Source organism: Gopherus evgoodei, chromosome 1 (assembly GCF_007399415.2).
Source record: "Gopherus evgoodei ecotype Sinaloan lineage chromosome 1, rGopEvg1_v1.p, whole genome shotgun sequence".
NCBI classification, from domain to species: Eukaryota; Metazoa; Chordata; order Testudines; family Testudinidae; genus Gopherus; species Gopherus evgoodei.
Genome location: NC_044322.1, coordinates 272431321 through 272459286, shown reverse-complemented (window position 1 = coordinate 272459286; position 27966 = coordinate 272431321). Strand labels below are relative to the sequence as shown.

General features: G+C 41.3%; 1 protein-coding gene across 2 annotated transcripts in view; it reads right to left on the bottom strand.

The window, feature by feature from the left end:
* The window catches only part of LOC115643178 (histone acetyltransferase p300-like), a 125239-nt gene that overhangs the window by 86862 nt on the left and 10411 nt on the right, over positions 1-27966 (bottom strand). For both annotated transcript variants that reach the window (XM_030547029.1, XM_030547037.1), the window contains exon 2: positions 10480-11138. In XM_030547029.1, coding sequence (XP_030402889.1) covers positions 10480-11138 — 659 coding nt within the window. The remainder of the gene's footprint in view (positions 1-10479; positions 11139-27966) is intronic.

Here is a 27966-nt window from a genome sequence, read left to right as displayed (position 1 = left end):
CAGCTGTCTTTTTATTTGGAAGCTTTGCGAGGGGAAATCAGAAGATTTTCTCATTGGCTCTCCCTCCCTAGAAGTTGAAGGCTCTAGGGATGATCTTCGCCATGGAAGGGATTCAGGACCGGCGTCGGATGCTAGTTTAAGAACACCCTCCATAAAGGAGGAATTTCAACTTTAACTCAATTTTTTCAGGATCTAGCCTTCAACTGCTGACAGAAGAGGCAATTCTGCAGGATAGGAGGCAGCAGAAGTGTCAGTCTGTAACAGGAGAGCCACCATTTACAGCTGGGGTAGCAACGCATGCCCCTTCCATAGGGCGATCCCCAAAGGGGGGGGGGAGAAAATAGAGAGAAAAAAATAAAAATGGAAGCTTGGCATGCTACAAAAGTAAAAGTCTATAAGACTGAAAACACTATCAACTATAATGAAACATGAGATGAGAAAACTGGACTGCTATTCGCTCTGTCTCAGAGCAAGGGCAGTTGATAAGGATATGTGGGAGGTTCACCCACACAACACCAGAAAGCCTCGAGGCAGAGCAGAAGGGAGGGAGAGCGCATGTGCAAGCCAAATCGACACTGCTACCTAAAATCTCTGATCAAAGGAACAGGGGCACAGATGTACCTACAGTGAAGCACCCATAGGGACACTACTCAAAGATGAAGAATCTCTTGGTCCCGATCAATTGAAAGACGACAGTTTGACAATTCTCAGATAGCTGACAGCTGCAGGGAAATAAATCTGAAGTTTCCCAAGTATCTGTCAAAAATGGATGGCTGGGAACAATTCATACCTGAGGAATTTTTAATGGCTTTCAGGAGAAGCTTGCTTAAGAGTTTCATTCCATCAAAGTATGCCTAAACAAGTTTGCCTTTGTAAGGCTAAGCTGGAAAAGGGTAAAGATTGAAAAAACTTCTAAGGAAGAAAACCCACAGAGAAAACTCTGCCTCAGAGCCCAAAAAGAAAATTTTGCAGGAATACCACCACGCCTATAGTTCACTAAGCATGCTTCTAGAAGGCGTGGACAGGTAAGCTGCACTGGAAAAAGAGGAAACACTCACCTATCTTTGAGAAAGAGTGGAAAAGACGACACCAGTTTCAAGATCGATGGAGCAGATCCCCATTGTAGGAGGGAATTCAACATTTCCATCTATTGGTGAATGGAAGAGAAACTGAAAATACCCTTGCCTACCTGACCTGGACTTTGTTCTCTGAGAAGCAAGAGTGTGAATCATCTCATACAAAGAATATTTGTGTCGCACATTGCAAGGAAGACAAGTCCTAGGACAGTCAAAAAGTTGATAATATTCTCCTTCGGAACAGTATCTAGTTTATCCCTAATCAACCAAGAATCCTGGAATAGGATGACCTGAGCTTGAATTTGTTTGTTGAAGAATTCCTCAGATCAAGTTCACAGAAAAAGGACTCTTCCAAACAGCATTCATACTGCCTCGATAACTGCATCATAGTGCTTTAATGGCAAAACAAAAAACTTTTAACCAAAGCTTAAGATTCCCTCAGATCTAAGACTGGATCACACCAGTCTGTGATTGTGTAAGCCAGTCTAGACAAGCCCTAGAAACACAGGACATGTACACTCTAACACCCAGGACAACCATGAAGAATTACTAATCCTTGCATAAAAATCACATGCAATCTTTCAATCCAGAACATCTCTAGTATATTACGTATAAATTCGAATAGTGGATTTGGTATAGGAAACACAAAAAGATTGATCATGGGAGCCAATAGCTTCCTGTACATAGATAGCCAGCATGCGTTGTCTTAATTAAAGCAGTTTTGGAGTGATCTAGCATTCATCCAGTACCTATAAAAAACATACCTAACCAGAATTAGATAATGTCCCCATCATTCCAGCCTAAAAAAACCCCACAGGCTGGCATCTTCATCTTGAGAACGTCAGCTACAAACTTCACCAAAAATATTCCTGTTTCTCCTGCGTTACTGGACAAACTGGGGCTTTGTATTGGAGCTGTTTTCATCATGGTCCCCACTGCTTATTAATTTGAGAGGCAGAAGGAATTCTCCTGCAAGATAGCTGCAGTCTTTTAGAGCAGCAGTTCTCTAGCAATTATACACTGCAGTTGATAATGATCTTTGGAGAGGCTGTAGACAATATTTCCCCTAATTTTAATCTGTGTACATAACTAACAACTGTTTGAAAGCAAGTTTAAAAATCAATGAATGCAGTTTTACATTCTCTCTCCCTCATTCAATTCTTATCCCAATTCCCACTAACCTCTTCATTCTCTCATTCCCACTTTTTCCATATTCATACCATAACCCCTATTAATATTTTCCTCTCTTTTCACTTTCCTCCCCCCATTCTTCCATTTCATAAGAACAGCAATATTGAGTCAGACCAAAGGCCTATCTAGCCCAGTATCCTGTCTTCCGACAGTGACCAATGCAGGTGCCCCAGAGGGAATGAACAAGTAATCATCAAGTGATTCATTCCCTGTCACCCATTCTCAGATTCTGGCAAACAGAGGCTAGGGATATCATCCCTGCCCATCCTGACTAATAACCAGTGATGGATCTATCCGCCAAGAATTTATCTAGTTCTTTTTTGAATCCTGCTATAGTCTTGCCCTTCACAACATCCTCTGGCAAGGAGTTCCACAGGTTGACTGTGCGTTGTGAGAAGAAATACTTGCTTTTGTTTGTTTTAAACCTGCTGCCTATTAATTTCATTCCGTGACCCCTAGTTCTTGTGTTATGAGAAGGAATAAATAACACTTGATCTCACACACCCTCTTCCTCATTTTCACTGTGAGAGAAAAGTTACATGTACAGGGAAACCAGAGGAGAGGGTGCATGTGATGAGAAGAATGAGACACAGGAAGAGTTAAAGTGAAGAAGAGGAAGGGGAGAAGATATAATAAAAGTGGTTTATGGAATGAATGAGGAAGAAAGAAAAACAAGTGAATTAAGTAGACTGAATGACAGAAACAGATAGAGTAAAAGAGAAATAGAAAGAAAATTAAGTCACAGGTTCTAAATTTAAGCTCAGGTAAGTCATTTCTTCTGCACACAAACTGAAGAACAGATGAGAAAGAAGTAGACAGAGTTGCTTTCCCTCCCTGCCCCAAAATGCAAGCAGCAGCAAGCTGCCACCAGGATTGGGAGAGGAGGTGAAGATCCTGAAGTCACTTCTTCACAGCCAGGAGTAGCAGTGGCATAGGAAAGGCATCCCCTCTCCTTCTCAGAGCAAAACAGCAGCAAAAAAGGCTGCTTTGGCCAGATGCAACAGCAGCTGCAGGGAGCAGACAGGGAACTCCAACACTACCACTTCATGCTGGGAAGCAGATGCCCCTAAAATTAGGAGTCTTCAAAGTGCAGCAGGCACTGAGTGCCTTGTGCCTACCAGTAGTGCGGCTGCTCATGAAAGTTAAGCAGGAACAGGGTTAGAGATTAAAAGGCTCCTTAGGCTGTAAACTCCTTGGAACACGGACCAGCCTTCTGGAAAGTTTGCACTACGGTAATCAAGAAACAGCACTGCATTGCTCGTTTCCTACTTCTCTAGCTAGACAAGCTCTTCAATGGAAGACTGTAGTGAGGTGGAATAGCCTCCCTCCAGACTGGAGAGTGAGGGACCACTTTCCTCCCTTTCCTGCTCACCAGACAGGCAGGACAGGAAGTATAAGGTAGGGACTTACAGCTCAGTTGAGCAGGATTCACGGAAGGAGCCACAGATGAGCCCATGCTGTGCAGCACCCTGCCTCTGGAGGAGACAGGACCTGGAGAGGAGCTGCCAGGACTGCCATCCACAGTAGACCCTGAGGAGACAGAGGACACTTGGACTACATAACCCCATCCCCAGGCTGTGGCTGGAAGTAGCCCAGGGAAACCAGACTTTAGTGTAGTTTTGTCGCTGGAGCAGAGGTCAGCACGTTGCAGCTGGAATCCCTGCTGACCCAGGGTGGAACACTTTGCCACTGTTAGGGCCCTGGGTTGGGACCTGGTAAAGCTGGATGGGCCTGAAGTCCTCCTATCCACCTTGCTGCCAACCCCCCCCAGGGGTTGAAGCCTTTGCACCCCTAGGCCAGAAGGCCTGTGCTTGTCTTGTCCCCCATCAGGAGACTGTGAGCCTTAGATTGTGCGCGTGCGGGCTGCCTTAACCAGGAGGCTTAGACTAATATCTGTCACCTGCTCTGCCCTGCCCAAAGAGCCAGAGCTTTAGATTGTTAGTTATTGCCAGCTTCAGATAGGATGCTGTAGGCTAAAGACTGCTCATTGCTCTGTCCTGCTCAAGAGACTAGAGAACCAAATTGTTACTTGTTGCTTGCCTCTGCTAAGCGACCTCAGACAGAGCTATAAACTTCTTACTGCTTGGCCCCACCAGCGGAACCCAAGCCCAAATGCTGTTACCTGACACAGTGAGGCGGAGTGGCCTCCCTCCCCACTTGAGAGCAAGGGACCACTTCAAAGAATCTATAGACCTACCTGAAAATGAGGACTACCACAGATACTTCCCACCAGCAGTCACTGCTGTAAGTCACAGAAAATGTAGACAGCCAGCCAGCAAGGAAGTATGGAAAGGGAAAGAAGCTGTATACACTCAGTTTTCTTAATTTCCCACAACTGTACTATCATTGAAAGCACCTCCATCAATGGCAGCTATAGTAGATGCCCCAGTACACTCACATATTGGTGAACTTCTGTGACCACTTATTCAAGAGTAAGAAAGTTTAGTCACAAGCCCTGGCAGCTGACCACCAGCCCACTGCTCAAGCCCCACCAGCCACCACTCTGGCAGGGGTTGAAGCCAAAGAAGTCACGGAGGTCCGTTAAAGTCAGGGAATCCATGACCACCGTGACAAAATTATGTCATTCATAAGGGATGAATTATACCAGGAAAAACTAATTCTGTAGACAAATGCTGAATGACAACTTTAATATTTAAAGAAAACAGGTAACTAAGTTTGAGAAGTTTATCTAATACCTGTTATCCTGAAAGACCAATATAAAGTATGAGTAAAAAGCCAACAAGTATTAATGGCAAAACTCTGATGAGACGTTTAGCGTTACTCTTTATCCTGGGCTGCTGACCTCGGACACCACTCTTGTGCTTCATGTTTCATATCAGCCTCTGGTAGTAGACAACTAATAAATTTTAGCACTACCTCACCAGTGACTGCTGGAAGAGGTTCTCTCCTACCCACCCTAAGAGTCTACAGGCTGCAGCAAAAGCAAGGGTCTCCACAGCTCCACCACTCCTCCACCCTGAACACCTGTCTATCTCTGATACTGCTTGGAAAAAAAAGAGACCATTAGCCAGATTTTTCTCCTCCTCTACCCAGGGGGGAAAAAATTATACACCCAGCTAAGAGTGAATTTTAAGTTAAATAGGTCAACGTACAATCATAAAAGCACCCTTCATCTGAAAGCACTTTACACACACCAATCCACCCAACACTAAAATGTCCACATTTGGGATGGAAAACAGCAGCTAATTAAGAGTGCATAGCAATACTATGGCCAAAATATCATCCCTAAAAGTGTGGTTTAAGATGCCAAAGAAAAGAACATTTCTATTCTGTCCCTTAACTGTGCCAGCTTCAGGTTCCATATCTACGACGATAATTTTTCCCCCCTTCTTCCAGCCTTGGACAGCACAATTCATAAGACTCAAGTCATCTGACAATCAAGTTACCTGCAGGATTCTAATTTGGCATAATTTCAGTTGGATTCATTTAAGTTGTGAGGGAAAAAAATATGTTCTTTCTACAAAATTAAGACTCTCTTTACTTCATTCAGTTACAACTGAAATCTACCTTTTAAAAGTTTTGTTTGCTGGTAAGTGTTGTCAGTGGCTACAGGTGTGGTGCTCTGTTCTTGTTTGTAGAGGATAACAGTTGGCAGCGTGCGTGTTCCCTCTGTGTGCTGCCCCAATTCTGCGCAGATAGCTGACACAGCAAACCCCGACAGAACCCCAAAGACCACAGACTCTAGTAAGGTCTGAAGGAACCTGAGCCACGTTTATTGTCAAAGCACAGTAATAGTTTCCTATAGGCTCTACAAGACATACTACAAATATGTGCCCCTGGCATGGACACAGATCAGTTTGCGGCGGAACACTCCACTGCCCCCTAGGCTGGACAAAGATGTGCATTCTGTGACCTAATTTTTATACAGTTACAGGACAGATTACTCATCTCTACTGACATATTGGAGGTACAGCCCCTTGACTCATTAGGGTGCTGTCTCCCCCTTTGATCATGTTGTTTCAAACAGATCTATTCATCATGCTGTCCTTTTAACCCTGTTTTTAAGATGCATCTGCCTGTTCCTTGTTATCTCTGTGGAGTGTTCTGATGCCATCTTGGCACAAGTTCCTCTTATTAGCACTTATGTGTGGATGCACCTGCTTCTAGAAGCCTTCTTCTCAACTTCTGTGAGTGGGGCCTGCCTCTGGCTCACAGCCCAGTTTTTGCTTGGCGATGCCTGGAACTACTTCGGTTCAGGCTTCAGGCCTCAGATTGGGCCTCTGACCCAAGAGTTTGTTTCAGGGCCTCATCTTACTACATTAAGGTAGGGACCAAGTCAAGTTACCATCCTCTAATTTAAACCAATTCTAGATTACAAAGTGAACTGAACAAGTTTACCCCATGTTTTTAACAGCGTAACTTCTGAGCTTTGTATACTCCCAAAATTATGTATTGAATCAGATGATTTGAGGACTGTTCAACCACAATTCTTTAAAAATATTTCAAACAGATTTAAAGCTTTACATAGAAATGAAGCATTCTGATCGGTGCCCAGGATGTACCAGCACTGACTAGTCTCATCTTTTCATACTAGGAAAAAACAAATTTCTTGAAGAACTGAAATTAAAAATATTTATTTCAAATGGCTGACATCACTTTGCCTTCAGATTTGTGGCAGCAGGACAGCAGAGTGCAACCACCAAAGAAATATACAAATCATCATATTTATCTATGAAACACCTTCCCACTCTGAATAAGAACATGAGTAGACCAGGCAACATGATAGTAACCAGAAGGTGCTAACAGCAAGCTGCTGAACAGCCAAAGAGGCAGAATAAAAAGTATTTTGTTGAAGATTAACTGGCTCAGGTCTGATGGCGTTGGGATAGTGTAGATATTATTTGACTTGTGAATTTATAAAATACCAATTGGAAACTTGTCCAATTTGAGGCTGGTATATCTAGGCTCCCAAAAACAAATAAGCCTCAAATAACCATCTTACTCCTAAGTCCAGCTTTATTCAGGAGGTGAGACTAAACCTTTAGTCATGAAGATAAAGTCCAGGTAGCTATCAAAAAGGATAATCCTCTGTAAATTTAGAGCAATTGTTCCAAGCACACAATCCTATCTCCAAATAAGCATCCCAACAAGCCTGGTAATAACATGCAATAAAAGTTCATCTCAGGAAAATTTTTAAAACAGATTTCTCTGCCCTCAAGGTATGCCAGACTTTCTTCCACAGGATTGCAAAGCTGGCACTCTGCATATTCAATATCATGGAACCTTGGTAAAAAAGTTTCCTCTACATACTGAAACTAGGGAATTTATTTAGAAATAAGTTTGATGCAGACATGAAGATACTACCTTGCAAAACAAGTTCTAGGACTTCTACAAAAAGTGGGGTTTTTATTTACAGAACTGGTGAATTCTGTATTTATGCACCTAACTTAAGTTGCAGGACTTACACAGTATGAATGAATAAAAGGTTACCTATTTCCTGTATTTTTTAAAATCCTTCATACATCAGCACAATCAATATCAACATTGTAACTTGAAAATGTCCTTAAAATGCTTGCATTTGAAACAGTCTCAGTAGTTGTAAACAGAACAGATGACCTTCAAATTCCTGTTGCAAGAACAATAGGTGAACTCCCACCCCTACCTTATACCTAAATCAAACACAGCTAGCAGCAGGCTCATTCAGGCAAAGCACACTCCATCTTAGCTCTCTTCTCACTTCCCAAGTTCTGCTGCCTCCTCTTAGGCACACCCTGATCCACTACATCAGTTAAACACCACCGAGGAAATGTTTCACTAACACCATAGAGCAACAATAGGCCTTCAAAAAGCATAAATATAACCATTTCTGCTACACAAACTGAAGAGCCACTACACATTAGTAAATCCAGGCTCCCAGGTTAAAAAAACCACTGTAATTTACCAAAATATTTTTAAACAGCCAATAAAAAGTTATATTTACAATTATGTTTAATTTCCTTTTCCATCTACATTTTTTTTTTTTGAAGATTTGGAGGTGGGAATGATGAGGGCAGATGGGTGGAGCAATACAATGGTCAGAGATATTACTGTTATTAGCTTCTGCTAACTCCACTGCAAGTAGTGAAACATCGGCTCCCTGCCAACAACTAAACCAAATGAAGACATTCTGGAATTTCAGCCTCCATTTCAGACTGTTCCTTCTCAACAGGCAGTTCAGCTATTTTATGAGCAATGTATATTACAATCAAATACAACATTGAAACATAGGATCGAACAAATTTCATGTATCTTTATAGCTAAGGTTTCTCTCTCCTTGTTAAACCCTATACATATATTTTCTATCAACTCAGATAACAAATTAAAAACTCCACATACTGAACTGATGTATTTGATTTGAAATCCCAAAAAGCAAGCAACTAGATCAAATTTGAAATGCTTTCCTTCCTTATTTGGATCCACACAGCACACTTCAGAGCTTAGGTTGAAATAGATTGGGGACAGTGTAAATTAACTATATCAATTCAAAAACTGGCCTTGCAATCTTAGCAAAAATTTTCTCCAAATTAAATAGAATTTTGAAATTTGATCAACTTTATTGATACTTAAATCTAGTAATTAAAATCCATCTTGAAGTGCAATGTATTATCTTGATATTAGTCAGTGTCAATTTTTAACTTGAAATAAGATTCCATATTGGGCTACAGAGAACAATGCATCAGAATTCCTTTCTGTATAGTTGTTTTGATATGCTTCTAACTCTGCACAAAGAGAAAATTCAGTTACACTGAACAATTATGTTTAATTTCCTTTTTTACAGCACCATTTGAACTATATATTGCAACACACCCTTTTGTAATGGTCATGTTTACCAAACAGTACAAGTGATCTTAGTCTACCAGATTAATATTAAAATCAACCCAAATAAAGGACAGTTCATTGTTAGATATGCTTCCATCTACTGGGTGCCATATTTACTATTATATCAAGCTCACAGGGTAAGTTTTGATTTTTAAAGTTTATTTCTTAGGATATTTGTAAGGCAATTATTTCAGATCATTTTATAAGTACTAGTTAAGATCTAATCCACATTACAGACTAATATTCTAAATCTATTTGGGCTGTGTGTGGGGGGGTGTTTTATTTTTAAATTTAAGAATGCTTTTTATGGAATAAGATGACTGGAAAAAGCATCCCAACCCAATAAGCTTCCAACATTTTCATTACAGCATCTGAATAAATCTCTTTAAAGAAGCAAAGAATCCTGTGGCACCTTATAGACTAATAGATGTTTTGGAGCATGAGCTTTCGTGGGTGAATAACCACTTCGTCAGATGCATGCATCTGACAAAGTGGGTATTCACCCACGAAAGCTCATGCTCCAAAACGTCTGTTAGTCTATAAGATGCCACAAGATTCTTTGCTGCTTTTACAGATCCAGACTAACACGGCTGCCCCTCTGATACTTGACATCTCTTTAAAGAGTTTTACCTTCCCTCTTTGACCAAGACATGCTATAATTCACTCTGGATGGAAATTGCATAATAGTTGACTGACTGTTCTGACTTCTGATTTTAGAGTTGAACCTAAAGCTTGGAAAAATATTCCAGGCCAGAATATTTCTGGAAAGAGGAATGCCTACCGTAGTTTCAACTCTGTCATGCCATATCATTTCCATTTTCAAAATGGCCCAGTACCACTTCTTCTTACCCTTTTCACCATCCCAATATTAAAAGCTCATTTCCTCCCCTATTACCCATAAATGTTTTCTGTTCTTTTTTCTGTTTTCCAGTTTGTTCCCTCACCTTGGAATGAGTCTTCCAAATTTTATACCAAGCTGGACAGATCTAACACTTACCCAGTAAGAATTCAAGGAACATATTTATGGACAGGAATAAAATATACATTCTCAGATTAAAATACATCAGAGAATCTTTAGTTTAATTTAGAGTGGTAGTGATGACAATGTAAAAAATTAACAGATTTTTAAAAACCACCACCACCACTTTCATCCAGCAATATTAGTACATGTCTCAATGAATATAGCTTCTTATAAGATCGGTAATTCTCACCTTTATATAACTCCTTCGAATGCTTCTAATGCCAAAAATTCTTTTGTACCAAATTATCTACAAGGAAGTGTTCCCCTTATAATAGGGGTTTTGAAGACAGTCAAGAATGAGTTTTCTACCCTAGTTCTTATAAATGTCAAAGTTACCACATGGAATAAGTAAAGTAACCAAGCTTTCCTTACCTTGTTCATTGCTCCAGGTTGTGGCCCTCTTAGTCCGGTCTGTCCTCCCATCTGGGGAGAGCCTTGCTGCAATGTCTCAGCCAACAAGTTACCAGCATTACCTATTCCTGGATTTGGATATGGCATGTTGGGTCGCCCTCTTCCTGCTCCAATTGAACCGTTCATGACTTGCCCTTGCATCATCCCCTGTCCATTGCCTGCAGCCAGCATTCCAGGATTCATGCCAGCATTCATCCCTGTGTTCATTCCCATGCCCGGCTGATTAACTGGACTATTTACTGCGGGCATCATTCCTGCAGTTGACTGGGCCGAAGGACCTTGATTTGGGCCACTTGTACCCATCCCCATATTTGGAGATGTCAACCCTGCCTGTGCCATGGGGCTTTTAACCATGCTGTTTAAGATTCCCATTCCAGGACTGTTCTGTTGGGTTTGACTTGCCATGCCTTGGCCTGGTCCCCCAACCCCCATATTGAGGTTTGGAGAACTACCAGCCCGCAGCAGTTCAGACAGCTGCTTATGTTTAGATGCAGCATCTTGTGCCATACCAAGACTGGTTTGCAGCTGATTAATGTCACCACCGTTGGTAAGTCCCAAATCTGTGGAGCTGATTAGTTCATCTGGCAAATCATGTTCCAGATCAAAGAGGGATCCAAAATCTAGAAGAAAAAAAAACAAGTTTTTAAAAATTCAGATCAACTAAGGATATCTGAAAAAAGACCCTTGGTTATTTTCTTCTGGTTTGGGTCAGATGAATAGCACACCTTTACATGAACTATTTGAGCAATTATTACAGCATCAGCTAGTATTTGAAGTTAGCCAGCTTGTCTTCATGCAGACCACCTCTAAACTTCAAAAACTTTTAATGAGATTACACCTTTTTTGTTTCTTTATGATACATGAAAAATGCCTCACTCCCAACTCCACATAAACCAATTTTGCTGGAGAAGCTATTGGAGTCTCAGAGCATGTTTGTGAGCTCTCGCACCTTAAGTGTGGGAGTTTTAGATTTTTAACAATGTCCTCTTCCAAAGTGTTTGTCACTGAAGTTAAATAGGTTTTAATAAACAAAAAACAAGGTTTTGAATCATTAAAAATCCCTTTCCCTCAATTTCTCAGCTTTCACTTAACTAAAGCTTTGTCTATACTATGCACTTTGTAGCGACACAGCAGTGCTACTATAAGGCACACAGTGTAGCTGTTGTTTGTTAGCAGAAGAGAGCTCTCCCGCCAACAAAAAACCTTCCACCTCTAACAAGTGGCGGCAGCTTTGTCAGCAGGAAAGTGCTCCTGCCGACAAAGCGCTGTTCACACCAGCACTTTTCGTCTGCAAACTTTTGTCTTACAGGGATGGGAGTTAACACCTCTGAACGACAAAAGTTTTGTTGTTCAGTTGCCAGTGTAGACAAAGCCTAAGTCAGTATTTTTTGGAACAGGCATGACTTGCAATTCTAGTGTAAAAGCGAAAAGAAGACTTCCTTTATAAATTATAGACTAGCTAAAAGGAGATGTCTTTTCCCTTCTTTTGCTGGTCACCTTAAAATATTATCCCAATATTGAGACCCAAAACAAAAAGTTACAAAATTCAGTGAATCTTCACTGGGTAATGCCCACTATGAGCCTACTTGGCTGCAAAGAGTAGAATTATAAGCAATGTAAACCATTCCTTCCCTATACAGGAAGAATATGAGAGTGAATGACAGCAGGATCAGGAATCAAACCCATCTCTCCACATGGCTATGCAATGTCACCGCTAAGGTAACAAACTGGCATAGTTTCAGATAGTTTGCATGTGCAGATGCTTGGAATGTTATTGGCAAGCTACATTACAACAGCCCCAAGTTTTCTTATCTAGGAAGATCACAAATATTTCAGAGATATGCCATAGGTACTATGCATCTCTTTATCTGTACTGAGTCATAGTGATCTGTGTATTATTTTTACAGTGTTAAATATAAACCAAAAAGTGTTTCCACAAAAGATCACCTACTATATTATGAATTCATACTATTTTAATGACTAAGGAGCATGCTGCCTAATGTTTACAGTTGGACACTATAGTACATAAAATAGTGATCAAGTTTAATTTTAAAAACTTTCTTAAAAACAAGTTTCATTTCATGAATGCTCTATTATAGCAGATATTTTACTTTACTTTCAAAGATAAATTATTCAAGACTTTGTTAGACAGCTGACAGTGTTGCCAATATACTATTTTCACACTATTACAAAGCTGGGTAAGGGGAAGTGCCAACTCTACTGAAAGTCAGAGAATGACCACAGTAGTCCTCACTAAAATATTAAAACTGAAGATGAAGAATTAGGATCAGAAATAAGAAGCAGGTTAATTCCATTAGATACTTGCTCAATAGGGATCACAATGATACAGTACCAAGTTGCAAGATCTTAGTATTTGCAGCCTTGGAAGTAAACATTACTTCAGAAATTAAAAATAAATAACCAAAAAAAGCCTTCTGAAAGTTTTGCTGCTGGGGATTCGCAAGAGAAGAGTTAGTTGGGTGGACTAAGATGAAGCAATTTCAGTTCTATTTAAATTTTAATGCCCCCATCACTGCAGTATCCAAGCACCACAGATAAAACTATAGACCTTTTGGGCAAGAATTTTGCTTCTACTTTCCAACCCTCCCTTATTACTTCATTAATTACCGCAGTTATTTGCCTCAGTGAAACGTAAACAGACCATCCTTTAGCCTCCATTATTTGGGGGAAGTTTGTGCAAAGGATAGGCCTTGCATTACACTTCAACAGTGGATCTTTCAATAGCAGCTTCCTTTTGACAGTCTTGTAATTTAGTTACTATCTTACAGATGAAGTTGAGAAGAGGAGAAAATGGGGCCCTTAATTCTGCTAAGCATACAGTTGCCCCCAGAAGGCCGGCCTAAACTTCATATAATTTCACATAAGGAGGAACAGAAAGGACTTCACTTGCTTACTGAGAACTAAACAAATACCAGTGAGTGAAAGGAAACAGCAAGGATTACAATGGAGAAGCATCTTAAAAAGATAGCCGGAGAGCAAGAGGATTGGAAAAGCAATAAAAAGGGACATGTGGTACCCTGAAAAGGCTAAAAATCCTGTCAAACGGCCAGAGATTATCAGACTCAGGTTAAGTAGTGTCAGACTAAGAGGATCAGTAAAGAAGGTCAGAAACAAGAGAAAAGTGATTCACAAGCTACAGTCCATGGTCCCAGCAAAGATGTGGAGAGCCATTCCTGGTAGTTAGCGGAATAAACCTCTGAGAACTAAAGCAGTGAAATTTTGCAAGAGAACATGGTCCATGAATGGTGCATCCTATTAAGTGAGTCACAGAACAAAAAGCCAGAAAGTCACTGAATAAGGAAAACTCCTGAATATGAACTCTCAAACCCCTCTTCAAAATATGATCAGACATAATTTCCATGGAAAGACTTGTGCAAGGAATTTAAGGCATATGCCAATCCTGTAAACTAGTATGAAATTCTTGTTTTCAGGATTCTAAAGCCACATTTGCCTTTCCTCATTTAAGGAAGAGATCACTTAGCATTTCTCTGAAGAGTTAAAAATCCCATGGGATTCTCCCTCCTAGATCTCCACTTCTAAGTACATGAGAGCAGAATTCTAAATTTTAAAGGTTTCTGGTCTCTAAGCACAACTCTAGCATCCAGAAATGTAAGCCAACCCCTAACTCTCATTGCTTTCAGCAGAGAGAATGCACCAACAAAACAATAGAAAATGTTTCCTCAAAAGGCAAGAAATGAACAGGTAAATGCAGAAAAAAGAACAAAATCATACTAGTTTGAGGGAAGGTGGCTGGGAAACAATCCTCTTGGCATTAAACATTCAGAGATACAGAACTATAAATATTCTCTCTTATCAATCAGGGTGGATAAAAATCAATGATTTTTTTTTACATCTGATTTTTTATTTAAATGGGATTTTTTGATAAATGCTCTCAGGAAAAACGTATCTAAAGAAAGTTATAATTAAGATATCTTTGAGCTATAATGTCTCATCATGGAATAGGGATTATAAATGTAATTCTAGAGTAAGAGAAAATATATTCATGTAACGTTTAAGAAAAGTTTTGTAAATGAGTTCCAACAGTTCACGGATTAGGGATACAATCTTATGGGTTCCAGGGGCTTCTGTATAAATTATTTAGATTAATCTTCCTAGCTACCCAATAAAAAACAACAAGGAATCCGGTGGCATCTTAAAGACTAACAGATTTGTTGATTTTGTGGATCATACTAACACTGCCATCCCTAGATACTATCTACTCAGTCTAGAAGATATCAGAGATGCTTAGTTTTGCAGTTCTCAAACTTTGGATGTGTCTCTCCAGAGATAACATGCTAGTTAACAGCAAAAATGTTTTTAAATAAATAAATAATATAGAGAGGAGAAATAACAGACCTCAACCTTATTGTCCCTTTGCAAATTTCTGTACACAGAGTCAATCCCTTACCTCTTTCTAAAAGTGCAAAGTTTCAAAAAGTTCAATGAATAGAAGATTGTTGGGAGCAGAATAGATCTGGACAAGGAGAAGCAGTCTGGAGATGAATGTGAGAAGGGCGGGACAAGGAGTAGAAACAAAAGTGAAACTGTTTGAGCAGCATATTCCAGACATCTTGAGGTCTGAGTGTAGCCTTCACTAATCTGAGATCTACCATATCATTCTCTCACTAGAAAGGAAAACCTATAATGGCAGCAGGCCATAAGAGAAACCCAGTTTGGGAATATTTTAATGAAGTTCCTTTATCTGGGGGTAAGACAGGTATGCATGCAAAATGTAAACAGTGCAACAAAGAAACGTAAGGCCTGGTTGCCCGAATGAAACATCATGAGAAGTGTTCCTTCTCAGGAGGAAGCTGCGCTGAAGATGATGAAAGGGACAGGTCTGAACATGCAGGATCTTCAGGTTGGTAAACTTTTTCTTTTATTTCATACTTCTTTCTTAAGGACTACCTGTCTTCCTTCTGGACTAGTCTTGAATTCTCATGTTTGAGCAAAAAATATAGGTGTTACTCTATAGATGAAGCTGTGATAAAACAAACAGCTGAAATAGGCAGATCTTCCTTCTACAATTTCACCTTTAAAGTAGCACTGAGTGTCAGTGAATGCAATGAGTAATACTAAATGGGCAGTATGGTAATAATAATTAAATAACTGCACTGACTTATTTTGTTTAGGAGAATCCATCCTCAACATACAGAATTCTGAAGACTATCCACCTTCAAGATCACCATAATTTTCTATACTTTGAGTTATCTGCCAATGATAGTGTTTCAGTTACATCATGTATGTCACATAGCCACAATATATCACCTGTAGCAAAAAGAAAAAAAATCATCATCATCCAGAAACCACCATAGATAAGTTTGTGATAAGAACCAGCAGATTACAAAAAGAGGTACTTGATGAAAAAATTGCCCAGTTTGTTTATGCAACAAACTCTTTTCCATATGACTGAGAACCCACACTTCATTCACAGGGTTCAGTAATTAAGACCAGGATATAGTCTACTCAGAGCAGACGTCGCAGGCAAATTGTTGGATAAAGTATATGAAAGAGAAATTGAGCAGTGTGCAAAAGATCGAGAGTAAAATTGTTAACCTGAGTTTTGATGAGTGGAGCAATGTCCCACAATGATTCTGTTGTATGTGCTTGTGTGACAACAGAAGGGAATGTCTTCCTTCTAGAAACAACTGATACATCAGGAAATGCACACAGCACATAATTACAAGAAGCAGCAGGAAAAGCTATAAGAAATCGTGAAAATAAATGCAACTGTCCAGTACGCAGCTTGGTCACAGACAATTCCGCAAATGTATTCAAGATGAGAAGAAATTTAGAAGAGAGTCCCAAACTAATAAGATACAGTTGCAGTGCTCATTCAGTGCACCTCCTACCAAAGACTTTAGTGTTCAGAGAACGCTAAAATGCAAAATACTTCTGTAACAACCACTTTGCGGCAGCTGCTCTAAAAAAGTGGGAGGAACCAAGCTAACTCTCCCACAAGAGGTGCAATGGAACTCAGTAGGTGTTTTGAGCACTAAGTCAAGAACTGGCTAATCTGATGGACAGTTTGTGAACAGAAGTCGTTGAAAAAAAATACATGGCACTGTCACAGCCAAAGTTCTCAACACTGGGCTTAAAAGAAATGTTGAACAACATGCTGAGTACCTGAAGCCTATTTCTGTAGCCCCAAACAACATGTAGGGAAATAGCTGTTTTATTGCTGATGCTGTTGAAATTTGGAAGGAACTGAGTAAAATCTTAAAGAGAGAAATATGCAATGACAGAGTTAAATTACAAGCATTAAAAAACACAAATGGGACAAGCACTATCTCCAGCTCATTTTCTTGCAAATATTCCCAATACTCAGTACCGAGGCCAAACTTTAACTGCTGAAGAAAAAGAGATTGCTTAATGTCCATGTCATAGTCGTTATCCCTCCATAATGCCAACTATAATAAATATCAGAGCTAAGGGTGAACCCATTCGATAAATATATGTTTGCTGATGATGTATTAAAGAAAGTTACACCAGTGAACTGGTGGAAGTCACTTAAGCACTGGATTCAGAGACTCTGGAAGTGATAATCTCACTTTTAACCAGTAGTAGCTTCTTCTGTTGGTTGTAGAAAGACTATTTTCTTCCTTTGAACTAATTCATTCCAAACTGGAAATTGTTTGGGACCTGAAAAAGCAGGAAAGCTTGTTTTTCTTTTCCAGATTATGAGCAAACAAGAAAATGAGGTTGAAGACAACAGTTAGCTGCAGAAGCCAATATTTTAAGTTTCTCATGTTGACCTGGCTGACACAGTCTAATTTGTGGGGTTTTTGTTGTTTTTTTTTTTAAATATTTCATTAACGACTTTAGTAAAAAACCATTTTAACAAAAACTAACCTGATTTTAAAAAATTTGAATGTCCAAATTCAAAAATTCATATGCTTGTTTTGTTAAAATATTGTATGTTTGCTGTTCAAGAAAAATATCCAGAATACATAATGTTGTTTAGTTAAATAAACAATGGTAAATGTCTGTCTGGTGATGTTCTCCTCCTAATACAGCATGGCAAGAAAATCCTCCAAATATTAATGATTAACCTGTTGAATTGGAGATAAGTCACTTGGAGGTGAACTAATAAATATCTGCTTCAATTACCTTTGGTAAATGAAATAACCAAATCATCCATTTTCTGATATAGCTGTAAAAATACTCAATTTTTTTTCAAAATAAATCACAAATATATATATATATATATAGTGTGTACCTTCTAAAAATTAAACCTTCATCCATCTCTGAGCTGTGAAGAATATGTATTGAGGTTGTAACAACCAACAAGAACGCACTGTTATGTAAAAGTCCATGATTAAATCGAGTCTACCTGATTAGGGGTCCTATATAAGGAGCCAGGCACTCAGGCAGCGGCACAGTCAGCTGCAGCGGCACAGGAGGCGGCGAACAGAGCGGCTAACAGGGGAGTTTCAGTGGGAGTTTCCAGGGGGAGGTTGCAGGGGAGACCAAGGCAGAGGAACCAGGAAGGCAGACTAGGGAAGAGGCAGGGGTCTGCGAGCAGCCCAACCCTTGTTGGTGGCCTGCAGAGTGGTGTGAGGCGTGGATTGCCAGGCACACAGTTGGAGCGCTACGATAGAGGCAGAGGTAGCAGGTGCAGACACACTGAGGATGACTGGATGCGGTAGCTGCGGCATGTACATGGTCCTAGAGGGAGCACCTGAAAGGAGTTTCACCTGCATGAAGTGCCGCCTGATAGAGCTGCTGGAGGAAAAGGTAAGGGGACTGGAGATGCAAGTGGAAACTCTGGCTGAGTTTAGAAGGGGATTTGAGCAGTTGATGGAACACAGACATGATGAGGCGCAGAGGACAAGCTCAGACGAGCGGATAGAAGCAAGACCAAAGGACTCTGAGGAGGGGCTGCTGGGTGAGGAAAGTGGACGGTGGAAGCATGTGACTAGGAGAACCAGGCAGAGGAAAAGACGGGCCAGTGATGGAGAAATAGAACTCAGGAACAGGTTTGCTGAGTTGGGAAATGAAGATGGAGCACAGCAGGCTGCTGAAGGACAAAGGGCGAGGAAGAAGAGGCGAGCAGCTAGTCCTGCAGAAAGAGGGGAGGAGTCGATGAAGGCGTCACCAAGTGTGAGCCCTAGGAGGACTGTAAGGGCGAATACAAATCGTAAGGAATTGCGACCACCTGCTGTGGGGGATAGACCGCAGAATCGCACTGTCGCCAGGAAAAGGCAAGTTTACGTGATTGGAGACTCTTTACTGAGAAGAGTGGATAGGCCTGTAACTAGACCTGATCGGGAGAACAGAAGGGTGTGCTGTCTGCCAGGGGCTAAGATACAGGATGTGGACCTGAGGCTGAATACGATCTTAGCGGGAGCGGGAAAGAATCCATTGATTATCCTTCATGTGGGAACGAATGATACGGCTAGTTACTCGCTGGACTGTATCAAGGAGGACTATGCCAGACTGGGGAAGAGGCTCAAAGACATCGAGGCTCAGGTGATCTTCAGTGGGATTCTGCCGGTTCCTAGAGCGGGGCGACGAAGGAGTGACAAGATTATGGCGATCAACAGATGGCTTAGGGAGTGGTGTTATAAGGAGGGCTTTGGGATGTACGGTCACTGGGAAGCGTTTACGGATAGACGACTGTTCGCTCAGGATGACTTCATCTAAGCAAGGAGGGAAATAGAATTCTAGGATGGAGGCTCGCCGACCTCATCAAGAGAGCTTTAAACTAGGAAGTTGGGGGAGATGGTTGGGAGATGTTCGGGAGATCTCCACGCCGGAATGTAACCTGGAGAGGAAAGTAAACAAAGTGAGAGGGGATAACCTTGTGGTCCCAAGATTTGATCCAAGGAGGAATAGTGGAGAAACCAGGTAGCGGGTGATGCTGGTGGTAAAAGGTCCCTGCACGACGGGGGAAAGAATGTCACTGATGCCAAACGCAAAAATTAAAAGGCCTGTACACTCATGCGAGGAGTCTAGGTAACAAGATGGAGGAACTGGAGTTACTAGTGCAGGAAGTGAACCCGGATATTATAGGGATAACTGAAACCCTGGTGGAATAGTACTCATGACTGGGCATGGGTATTGAAGGCTATGTGCGTTTAGGAAAGACAGAAAGGAGGCCAGGTGGTGGAGTAGCCTTGTACATCAATGATGACATTAACTGTAGCGAAATAAGAAGCGATGGAATGGATAAGACAGAGTCTGTCTGGGCGGAAAATCACATTGGGTAAAAAAGCAACTAGGGCTTCCCCTGAGATAGTGCTTGGCGTGTGCTACAGACCGCCGGGATCTGATTGGGATATGGATAGAGACCTCTTTAATGTCTTTAATGAAGTAAAACACAAAGGGGAAATGTGTGATTATGGGGGACTTCAACTTCCCGGATATAGACTGGAGGACGAGTACTTGCAAGAATAATAGGGGTCAGATTTTTCTGGATGTGATAGCGGATGGATTTCTCATCAAGTAGTTGAAGTACCTACGAGAGGAGATGCCATTTTAGATTTGGTGTTGGTGAGCAGTGAGGACCTCGTAGAAGAAATGGTGGTAGGGGACAACCTTGGTTCGAGTGATCATGAGCTGATTCAGTCAAACTAGATGGAAGGATAAACAAATGTAGATCTGGGATTAGGGTTTTTGACTTCTCGAGGGCTAATTTTAAAGAGTTAAGGAAATTAGTTAGGGAAGGGATTGGACGGAGGAATTAGTGGATTTGAATGCGGAGGAGGCCTGGAATTACTTAAGTCGCAGCTGCGGAGACTGTCGGAAGCCTGCATCCCGAGAAAGGGGAAAAAACCATGGGCAGGAGTCGTAGGCCAAACTGGATGAGCAAACAACTCAGAGAGGGGATTAGACAAAAGCAGACAGCTTACAGGGAGTGGAAGAAAGGCAGGATCGTAAGGAAAGCTACCTTGGTGAGGTCAGAACATGTAGGGATAAAGTCAGGAAGGCTAAAAGCCGCATTGAACTGGACCTTGCAAAGGGAATCGAAACCAATAGTAAAAGGTTCTACAGCCACATAAATAAGAAGAAACAAAGAAAGAAGAAGTGGGGCCGCTATACACTGAGGATGGAATGGAGATCAAGGATAACCTAGGCATGGCCCAACATTCTAAACACGTACTTTGCTTCAGTTTTAATAAGACTAGTGAACCTTGGGATGATGGAGGGATGATAAACGGGAATGTGGATATGGAAGTGGATTTACCGCAACTGAGGTAGAGGCCGTACTTGAACAGCTCAATGGGACGAAGTCGGAGGGCCCCGGACAATCTCCATCCGAGGATATTAAAGGAACTGGCGCGTGAAATTGCGAGCCCGTTAGCGAAAATTTTTAAGCAATCGGTAAACTCGGGGGTTGTGCCGTATGATTGGAGGATTGCTAATGTAGTTCCTATTTTTAAGAAAGGGAATAAAAGTGATCCGGGTAATTATAGGCCTGTTAGCTTGACGTCTGTAGTATGCAAGGTCTTGGAAAAAATTTTAAGGGAGAAAGTAGTCAAGGACATAGAGGTCAATGATAACTGGGACGAATTGCAACACGGATTTACTAAAGGTAGATCGTGCCAAACCAATCTGATCTCCTTCTTTGAGAAGGTGACGGATTACTTAGATAAAGGAAATGCGGTAGATATAATTTACCTAGATTTCAGTAAGGCGTTCGACACGGTTCCGCACGGGGAACTGTTAGTCAAATTGGAAAAGATGGGAATGAATATGAAAGTTGTAAGTTGGATAAGGAACTGGTTAAAGGGGAGACTCCAGAGGGTCGTATTGAAAGGTGAATTGTCAGGCTGGAAGGAGGTTCACTAGTGGAGTCCCTCAAGGATCGGTTTTGGGACCGATCTTATTTAACCTTTTTATTACTGACCTTGGCACAAAGAGCGGGAATGTGCTAATAAAGTTTGCGGATGACACAAAGCTGGGGGGTATTGCTAACACAGAGAAGGACAGGGATACTATTCAGGAAGATCTGAACCACCTTGTAAACTGGAGTAATAGAAACAGGATGAAATACAATAGTGAAAAAGTGCAAGGTTATGCATTTAGGAACTAATAATAAGAATTTTGGATATACGTTGGGGGCGCATCAGTTGGAAGCGACGGAGGAGGAGAAGGACCTTGGGGTGCTGGTGATAGCAGGATGACTATGAGTCGCCAATGTGATACGGCTGTTAAAAAGCAAATGCGATTTTGGGATGCATCAGGCGGGGTATTTCCTGCAAGGATAAGGAGGTGTTAGTACCGTTATACAAGGCGTTGGTGAGACCCATCTGGAATACTGTGTGCAGTTCTGGTGCCCCATGTTCAAGAAGGATGAATTCAAACTGGAACAGGTTCAGAGACGGGCTACAAGGATGATCCGAGGAATGGAAAACTGCCTTATGAAAGGAGACTCAAGAGCTTGGCTTATTTAGCTGGCCAAAAGAAGGCTGCGGGGGGATATGCTTGCTCTATATAAATATATCAGGGGGGTTAACGTTAGGGAGGGAGAGGAATTATTTAAGTTTAGTACTAATGTAGGCATGAGGACGAATGGGTATAAATGGATATTAGGAAGTTTAGACTTGAAATTAGACGAAGGTTTTAACCCATTAGGGGAGTGAAGTTCTGGAACAGCCTTCCGAGGGAAGTAGTGGGGGCAAAAGACTTTCCTGGCTTAAGACAAAGCTTGATAAGTATATGGAGGGGATGTTATGATAGGATTGTTAATTTGGGCAATTGATCTTGGATTACCACCAGATAGGTCTGCTCAATGATCTGCGGGGAGATGTTGGATGGCATGGGAACTGAGTTACTGCAGAGAATTCCTTCTTGGGTGCTGGCTGGTGAGTCTTGCCCACATGCTCAGGGTTAGCTGATCGCCATATTTGGGGTCGGGAAGGAATTTTCCTCCAGGGCGGATTGGCAGGGGCCCTGGAGGTTTTCGCCTTCCCCTGCAGCGTGGGGCACGGGTCGCTTGCTGGTGGTTTCTCTGCAGCTTGAGGTCTTCAAACCAGTTTTGAAGATTTCAATAACTCGATCCTGGAATAGGGGTTGTTATAAAATTGGATGGGTGGGGTTCTGTGGCCTGCCTTGTGCAGGAGGTCAGACTAGATGATCAGATTGGTCCCTTCTGACCTATGAGTCTATGAGTCTAAATCATGATTTAAATAAACCTGATTTAAATGAAATCCACCCTGAAAGATATCATTTGCCAAGATTCTCACTTCTGAAGAGTACAAAATGGTTGTCTCAGGAGAATAGCAGTAAGTATTAACCAAAAAATGAGGTGAACTTGAGCAAGGATAACTGTATTTTGTTTTGTTTTTAATGACAGGTAAAGTCAAATTGAAACCCAAATCTAAAGTCTTTTACAGCCAAAGGATAGGAAACAAACACCAGACAATGTTCAAACTGTAGGATTTTCCTTTCAAAGTCAACCAAACTAGTAGTCTGAAGACCAGCGATGAGTTTGTTCTCCCACATTTTACAGACAGATCCCGTTGGACTGAGGGATCAAAATATGGACAGCCTCGGGAAACTGATTTCAGCAGTACTGCTTTGTGTGTACTTATGCAAATGACAGAGTCACGGCTCATTTCATATTCATATTTATTTGCAGACAATATGCATCTTAAGGCAGACAGTGGAGGCTGCTTTGGCTCTGACCAAATCAGCACTGGCATGGCTCGGCCACTGACCAGCTAATCAAGAACCTGGTGTCAAAACTTAGGAAGAGGAGTCGGCTTTCCACACCCTGAGTCTTCTGCAACCTAACTATCTTTCACCCAGAATGCACCAAAGAAGATCTAACCAAAGTAGAGGAGTATGAAGACATTTGATCATCAAGGTAATGATTTATGATCTCTAGAGACATCATGGCACCCTCCAAAATAATGAAGAGTGTACTACATGGTGAAATAGGCACTCTGGTTAAGCTCTGAAGTAAAGCACAGAAGTCACCAATACCCATGAAGCAACCTTCAGCATTAGGGTGGTTCAGAAGGATCCTATATTAGGTGAATCTGGGGATCCATTAGTACCCTGGGTTCACAGGTAAAGTGAAGATGTAGAGAAGAGGGAATATTTCACCCTAAGTATCTGATGATGGGTTACGGAGACAGATGACCTGTTTTAATTAGGCCATATCCAAAAGGTTACCCACAAAAATAGCATTAGCATGGAATAGCCTCAAGGTGCAAAGAAGATATGAAACAGTTCTCTTATGAACTGCACCAACAGCAGATACTTGTGTTATGTCCAAAGGTCCCTTTGTCAGCTACTGCCCACACAACCATAGAACTCATCTGTGAAAGAAAACACCCCATGAAATGTTACCCTATCAGGAACCATATCATGAGCAAAGTATAGACTGAACAAGTTGCTTCAATCCTACAGTCTTTCACAGACAGAATACGGACAAAACCATAACTCTCATAAGCCAACAATGGCCAATTTGTGTCATCACTCAATTCCCTCACGTGTTCTCTTGCCTTATGGGACAACAGCTCTAACCTCTCCCTCATGCTGCCAACTATTAACACACCTCTCTTTACAGCAGCCACAGCTTTCCTGCACTAGCTTGAGTACACAGTCTTCTCCTATCTTGGTCCATCCATTAATATGTGGATGTTCACTGACACCACCAAGAACTTGCACTGCTAGGGCTCATCTTAAAACTTCCTTACTTCCAACAAGTTGAGATCTATCTGCACACCATGGGATACACATGTTAACTCAAGTCAGATGAAGCCTTCTGACCTTACAACAGGATGGTAGTTATTCCCTGCTGGCACTAAGCAAGATATAGACCAGCTGGTCTCAGTCATGCACTGAATGTGGTTCTTTTTTACTTTCATACTGTGTGAGCCATCTCTTCTGGGGATCCTGGCTCTTCTGTGTTAACACAGATCATTTTGGTACTGCATGGGTTTTATGAGTTTTCCAGCCTGCAGCACGTCCAGGCATTCAGCCTTGGAGTAGTTTTCCTCCTACCACTCATTTGGAGACTCACCTGACACCTAGGTGGCCTTAAGTTACTCAAATTCAGACATTACTGTAACACTGTTGCAAAAAACAAAAAAACACAAAAAAGCAACAAACATCATTCTGGGATCTATTAGCAGGAGTATTGTAAGCAAAACACAAGTAGTAATTCTTCCGCTCTACTCCACGCTGATTAGAGCTCAGCTGGAGTATTGTGTTCAGTTCTGGGCACCACATTTCAGGAAAGATGTGGTGGACAAATTGGAGAAAGTCCAGAGAATGAGCAACAAAAATGATTAAAGATCATAGACATAAACATGACCTATGAGGGAAAGATTTGAAAAACTGGGTTTGTTTTAGTCTAAAGAGAAGAGAAGACTGAGAGGGGACATAAGTTTTCAAATCCATAACAGGCTGTTACAAGGAGGAGGGAGAAAAATTGTTCTTAACCTCTGAGGATAGGACAAGCAGAAATGGACTTAAATTGCAGCAATGGTGCTTTAGTTTGGACATCAGGAAAAACTTCATAACTGTCAGGGTTGGTTAATCTCCATCATTGGGATTTTTAAGAGCAGGTTATTACTTAATCCTGCCTTGAGTGGCAGGGGACTGGACTAGATGACCTCTGAGATTCCTCCCAGTTCTATGATTCCTAATCAAGATCCTGAAGGTGAATTTGATCTTTAACATGCTAGGAGCTCAGTGCCCTAGCATCTCAAAGGTGGAAAACAGTATCTCTAACGTTATTTACATTGCAGTAATGCCTAGGAGTCCCAGTGAGGACCAGGACCACATTGAAAAAGGCACAAACAGAAAACAAAAAATGGTCCCCATCACAAGAGTTTACATTTTAAGCAAAATATATCCTTGCCGATTACAGAGCAGAGAAGTAAACTTGCAAATGGGCTGAAGGCACTCAGTGCTAGTCCCTCTTCATGTTTTCTGGCTCAGGCGAATCTCAGTCAGATTAGAAAACTGGAGGAAGTTCTCCTCACTTAATTAAGATTAGTCTTACTTGTTTCTGAAAGTATATTAACAGGTCTTTCTACCAAGTTTCTGGGTTGTTAGCTTCTAATAGTAGAGGGAGAAATAATCCCAATTTTTTGGGAACTTGTTCCAGAGGCCTCCAGATACCTCAGGAGATTTTTGACCTCATTGCCTAAATGTGTTCTGCAGATGGGAACAATGGTCTCAAAGTAGTCAATCTTCAAAGAATAGGTGTTTAATTGAAATGACAGTGTCTTGTATGCACAGAAATGCCTGAAGGATCTTGGCAGAGAAGCTGTGTAAGATGACAGAACATGCAAGGTAAGCCTTGAGGTAGATTTTTATAGCAGGCAAGACAAGGCCTTGAGGCTCCAGTCTAGATTCCTCTTTATAGCACTGCAATGGGAAGAGAGATTAATCAAAGTGGGACTTGAAAGAACAATCATCCTTCTGAACAATCCATCAGCAGCCCTGATATGCATCACTAAAACAGACTATAGAATAGCTCTTTCTGATGTATAAAATGAATTAACGAGTGGACAGGGCTTGATACCAGTGCTTCTCTCTGCTTTGTCCAATGGATACTTCAAGCAGCATTGTCTTGTACTTGGCACACTCAGTCTTCCATATCAGGCAAAACTATCGACAAGCGCTCAGTATTCCATGCAAAATGCCTCATCAGGACTCCAACCCTAGAGCCCTGCAAGTATTAACAGGTGCACCTCAAAGCTTTACCATCAACACTGACTGCTGGGTGTCACACAATGCAGGCTACTGCATATGAAACTTGGCATCTCTTTTGTACTTTCAGGCAGACGCAATGGCCATGAAATGCTGAGATCAAGACACTCTCTGCAGAGAGACCTAAAAGTTATCCAGAACAAGGCTTAGAAGCAAGAAAGAAAACCAACCCACAGGACACAACTAAGCACCATAGTGTAACCAGCTGTTTGGGTTCACAGTTAAGCAGCTACACTGGGGATCCAAGAATGGAGGCTCATGACCTAAAGTACCCTACAAAAAGATAAGCTGAGAAGACAATAAGCCAAGGATCCTCACAAGGCAAAACATTTAGATGCCCTGAACAACTTAGTTCAATACCCTGAAATACAGATAAAATGTCAAATAATGCTAAGGAGGAGGTAAAACAAAGTACTACCAACACGCTCTGAAAGTTGCAATATTAGAGCCAAAAGGTCTCCTGATGGGGAGACAAAATGACTCTTCCAAGGAGAGAAGTGACATAGAAAGAACCTCAGCCAGGGAGAGACTGAAGTAAAAAAGGAAAACTGAAGCAACAAGAAATTGAACTGCAGTGAAGAGTCGCTACTTTAGTTGAAGTGGAAAAGCTCCTGTGGGGAGTCCATCACTGACTGATCAAGGAAAACACTGGAAATTTCAGATGGCAGCCACTAGAAGAAGTTCAGGTGCAGTGTGATCGCCAGTAGATGCTCTGCTGTTCTTTGGGGACAACCACCATCACTAACAACAACCTTTAACACTTGCAGAGTTCCACCATCCTGTTCTGTCTAGGAAACATTCAGGAGTGAGGATTCTAACAAATGGTATTTAGAGAAGGTCAGATTTATTTGCCCTTAATGGGGTTTGACAAAGTCCAACAGCATTTTCATTGTAAACCCTTCTCAAGCAACAATCCCCTTCAAGGTGAAATTTAGTGATAGTTTTTTTCCTACTTGTTTTAAAAATTGTGGAGCCATTTTGAATTAGAGGGCAACCAGGTATTAACCATACCACTGCTGTATTCAGACAGAATCCAGTAATTTGATTTAAGATCAAATAAAGGCAGAAATTCAAACAAGACCTAAAAAAGTACAAGATTCAGAGCCACAAAAGCTATTGAGTTCAGCTACACAAACCACACAACATCCTAGGATGTTAGTTCCTAAACAACCAGAAGTAATTTCACCTCTTTGTGCCTAGAATACGAAAGTTTGATCCAAAGCTGCAATTTTTTTCCCCTGTATCTGTTTCAGGAAGCTATAACCTTTTTGCTTTAATACATCATTTGTCTTTTGGAAACCCCAAGAGCCTCTGGCATTAGGTTTTTAATTCTCCTTACTGTAAGAAATTGTGGGTTTTGCTTCCCCTCATCACCACATCATACCCCAAAGACCCCACTGTAATGCAGTATTCATGTGCATTCTGCCTCAAGGAACTCAAAAGGAAAATAAGATGCCTGATTTCAAAGTTTGGGACTGCAAGCAAAATCCTACCCAACAGTTGTGCCTAACCAGAACAACTTTTCAATACCTCACGTTAGAATAATCAGAATCACTGTAAGTTTGCAAATAGAAGCCTATAAGCCATTTTAGGAGCGTAAACCAAGCGTTTCAGACAGAGGCTCATAGCAGCAACCCAAAATTTCTTGGTGAAAATGCAGTGGCAGACGTACATATTACCTCATCTACTAGTTTTTTGGTTTGTTTGTGGGATTGGGTTTTTTTTTGGGAGGCGGGAGAATTGTCACAC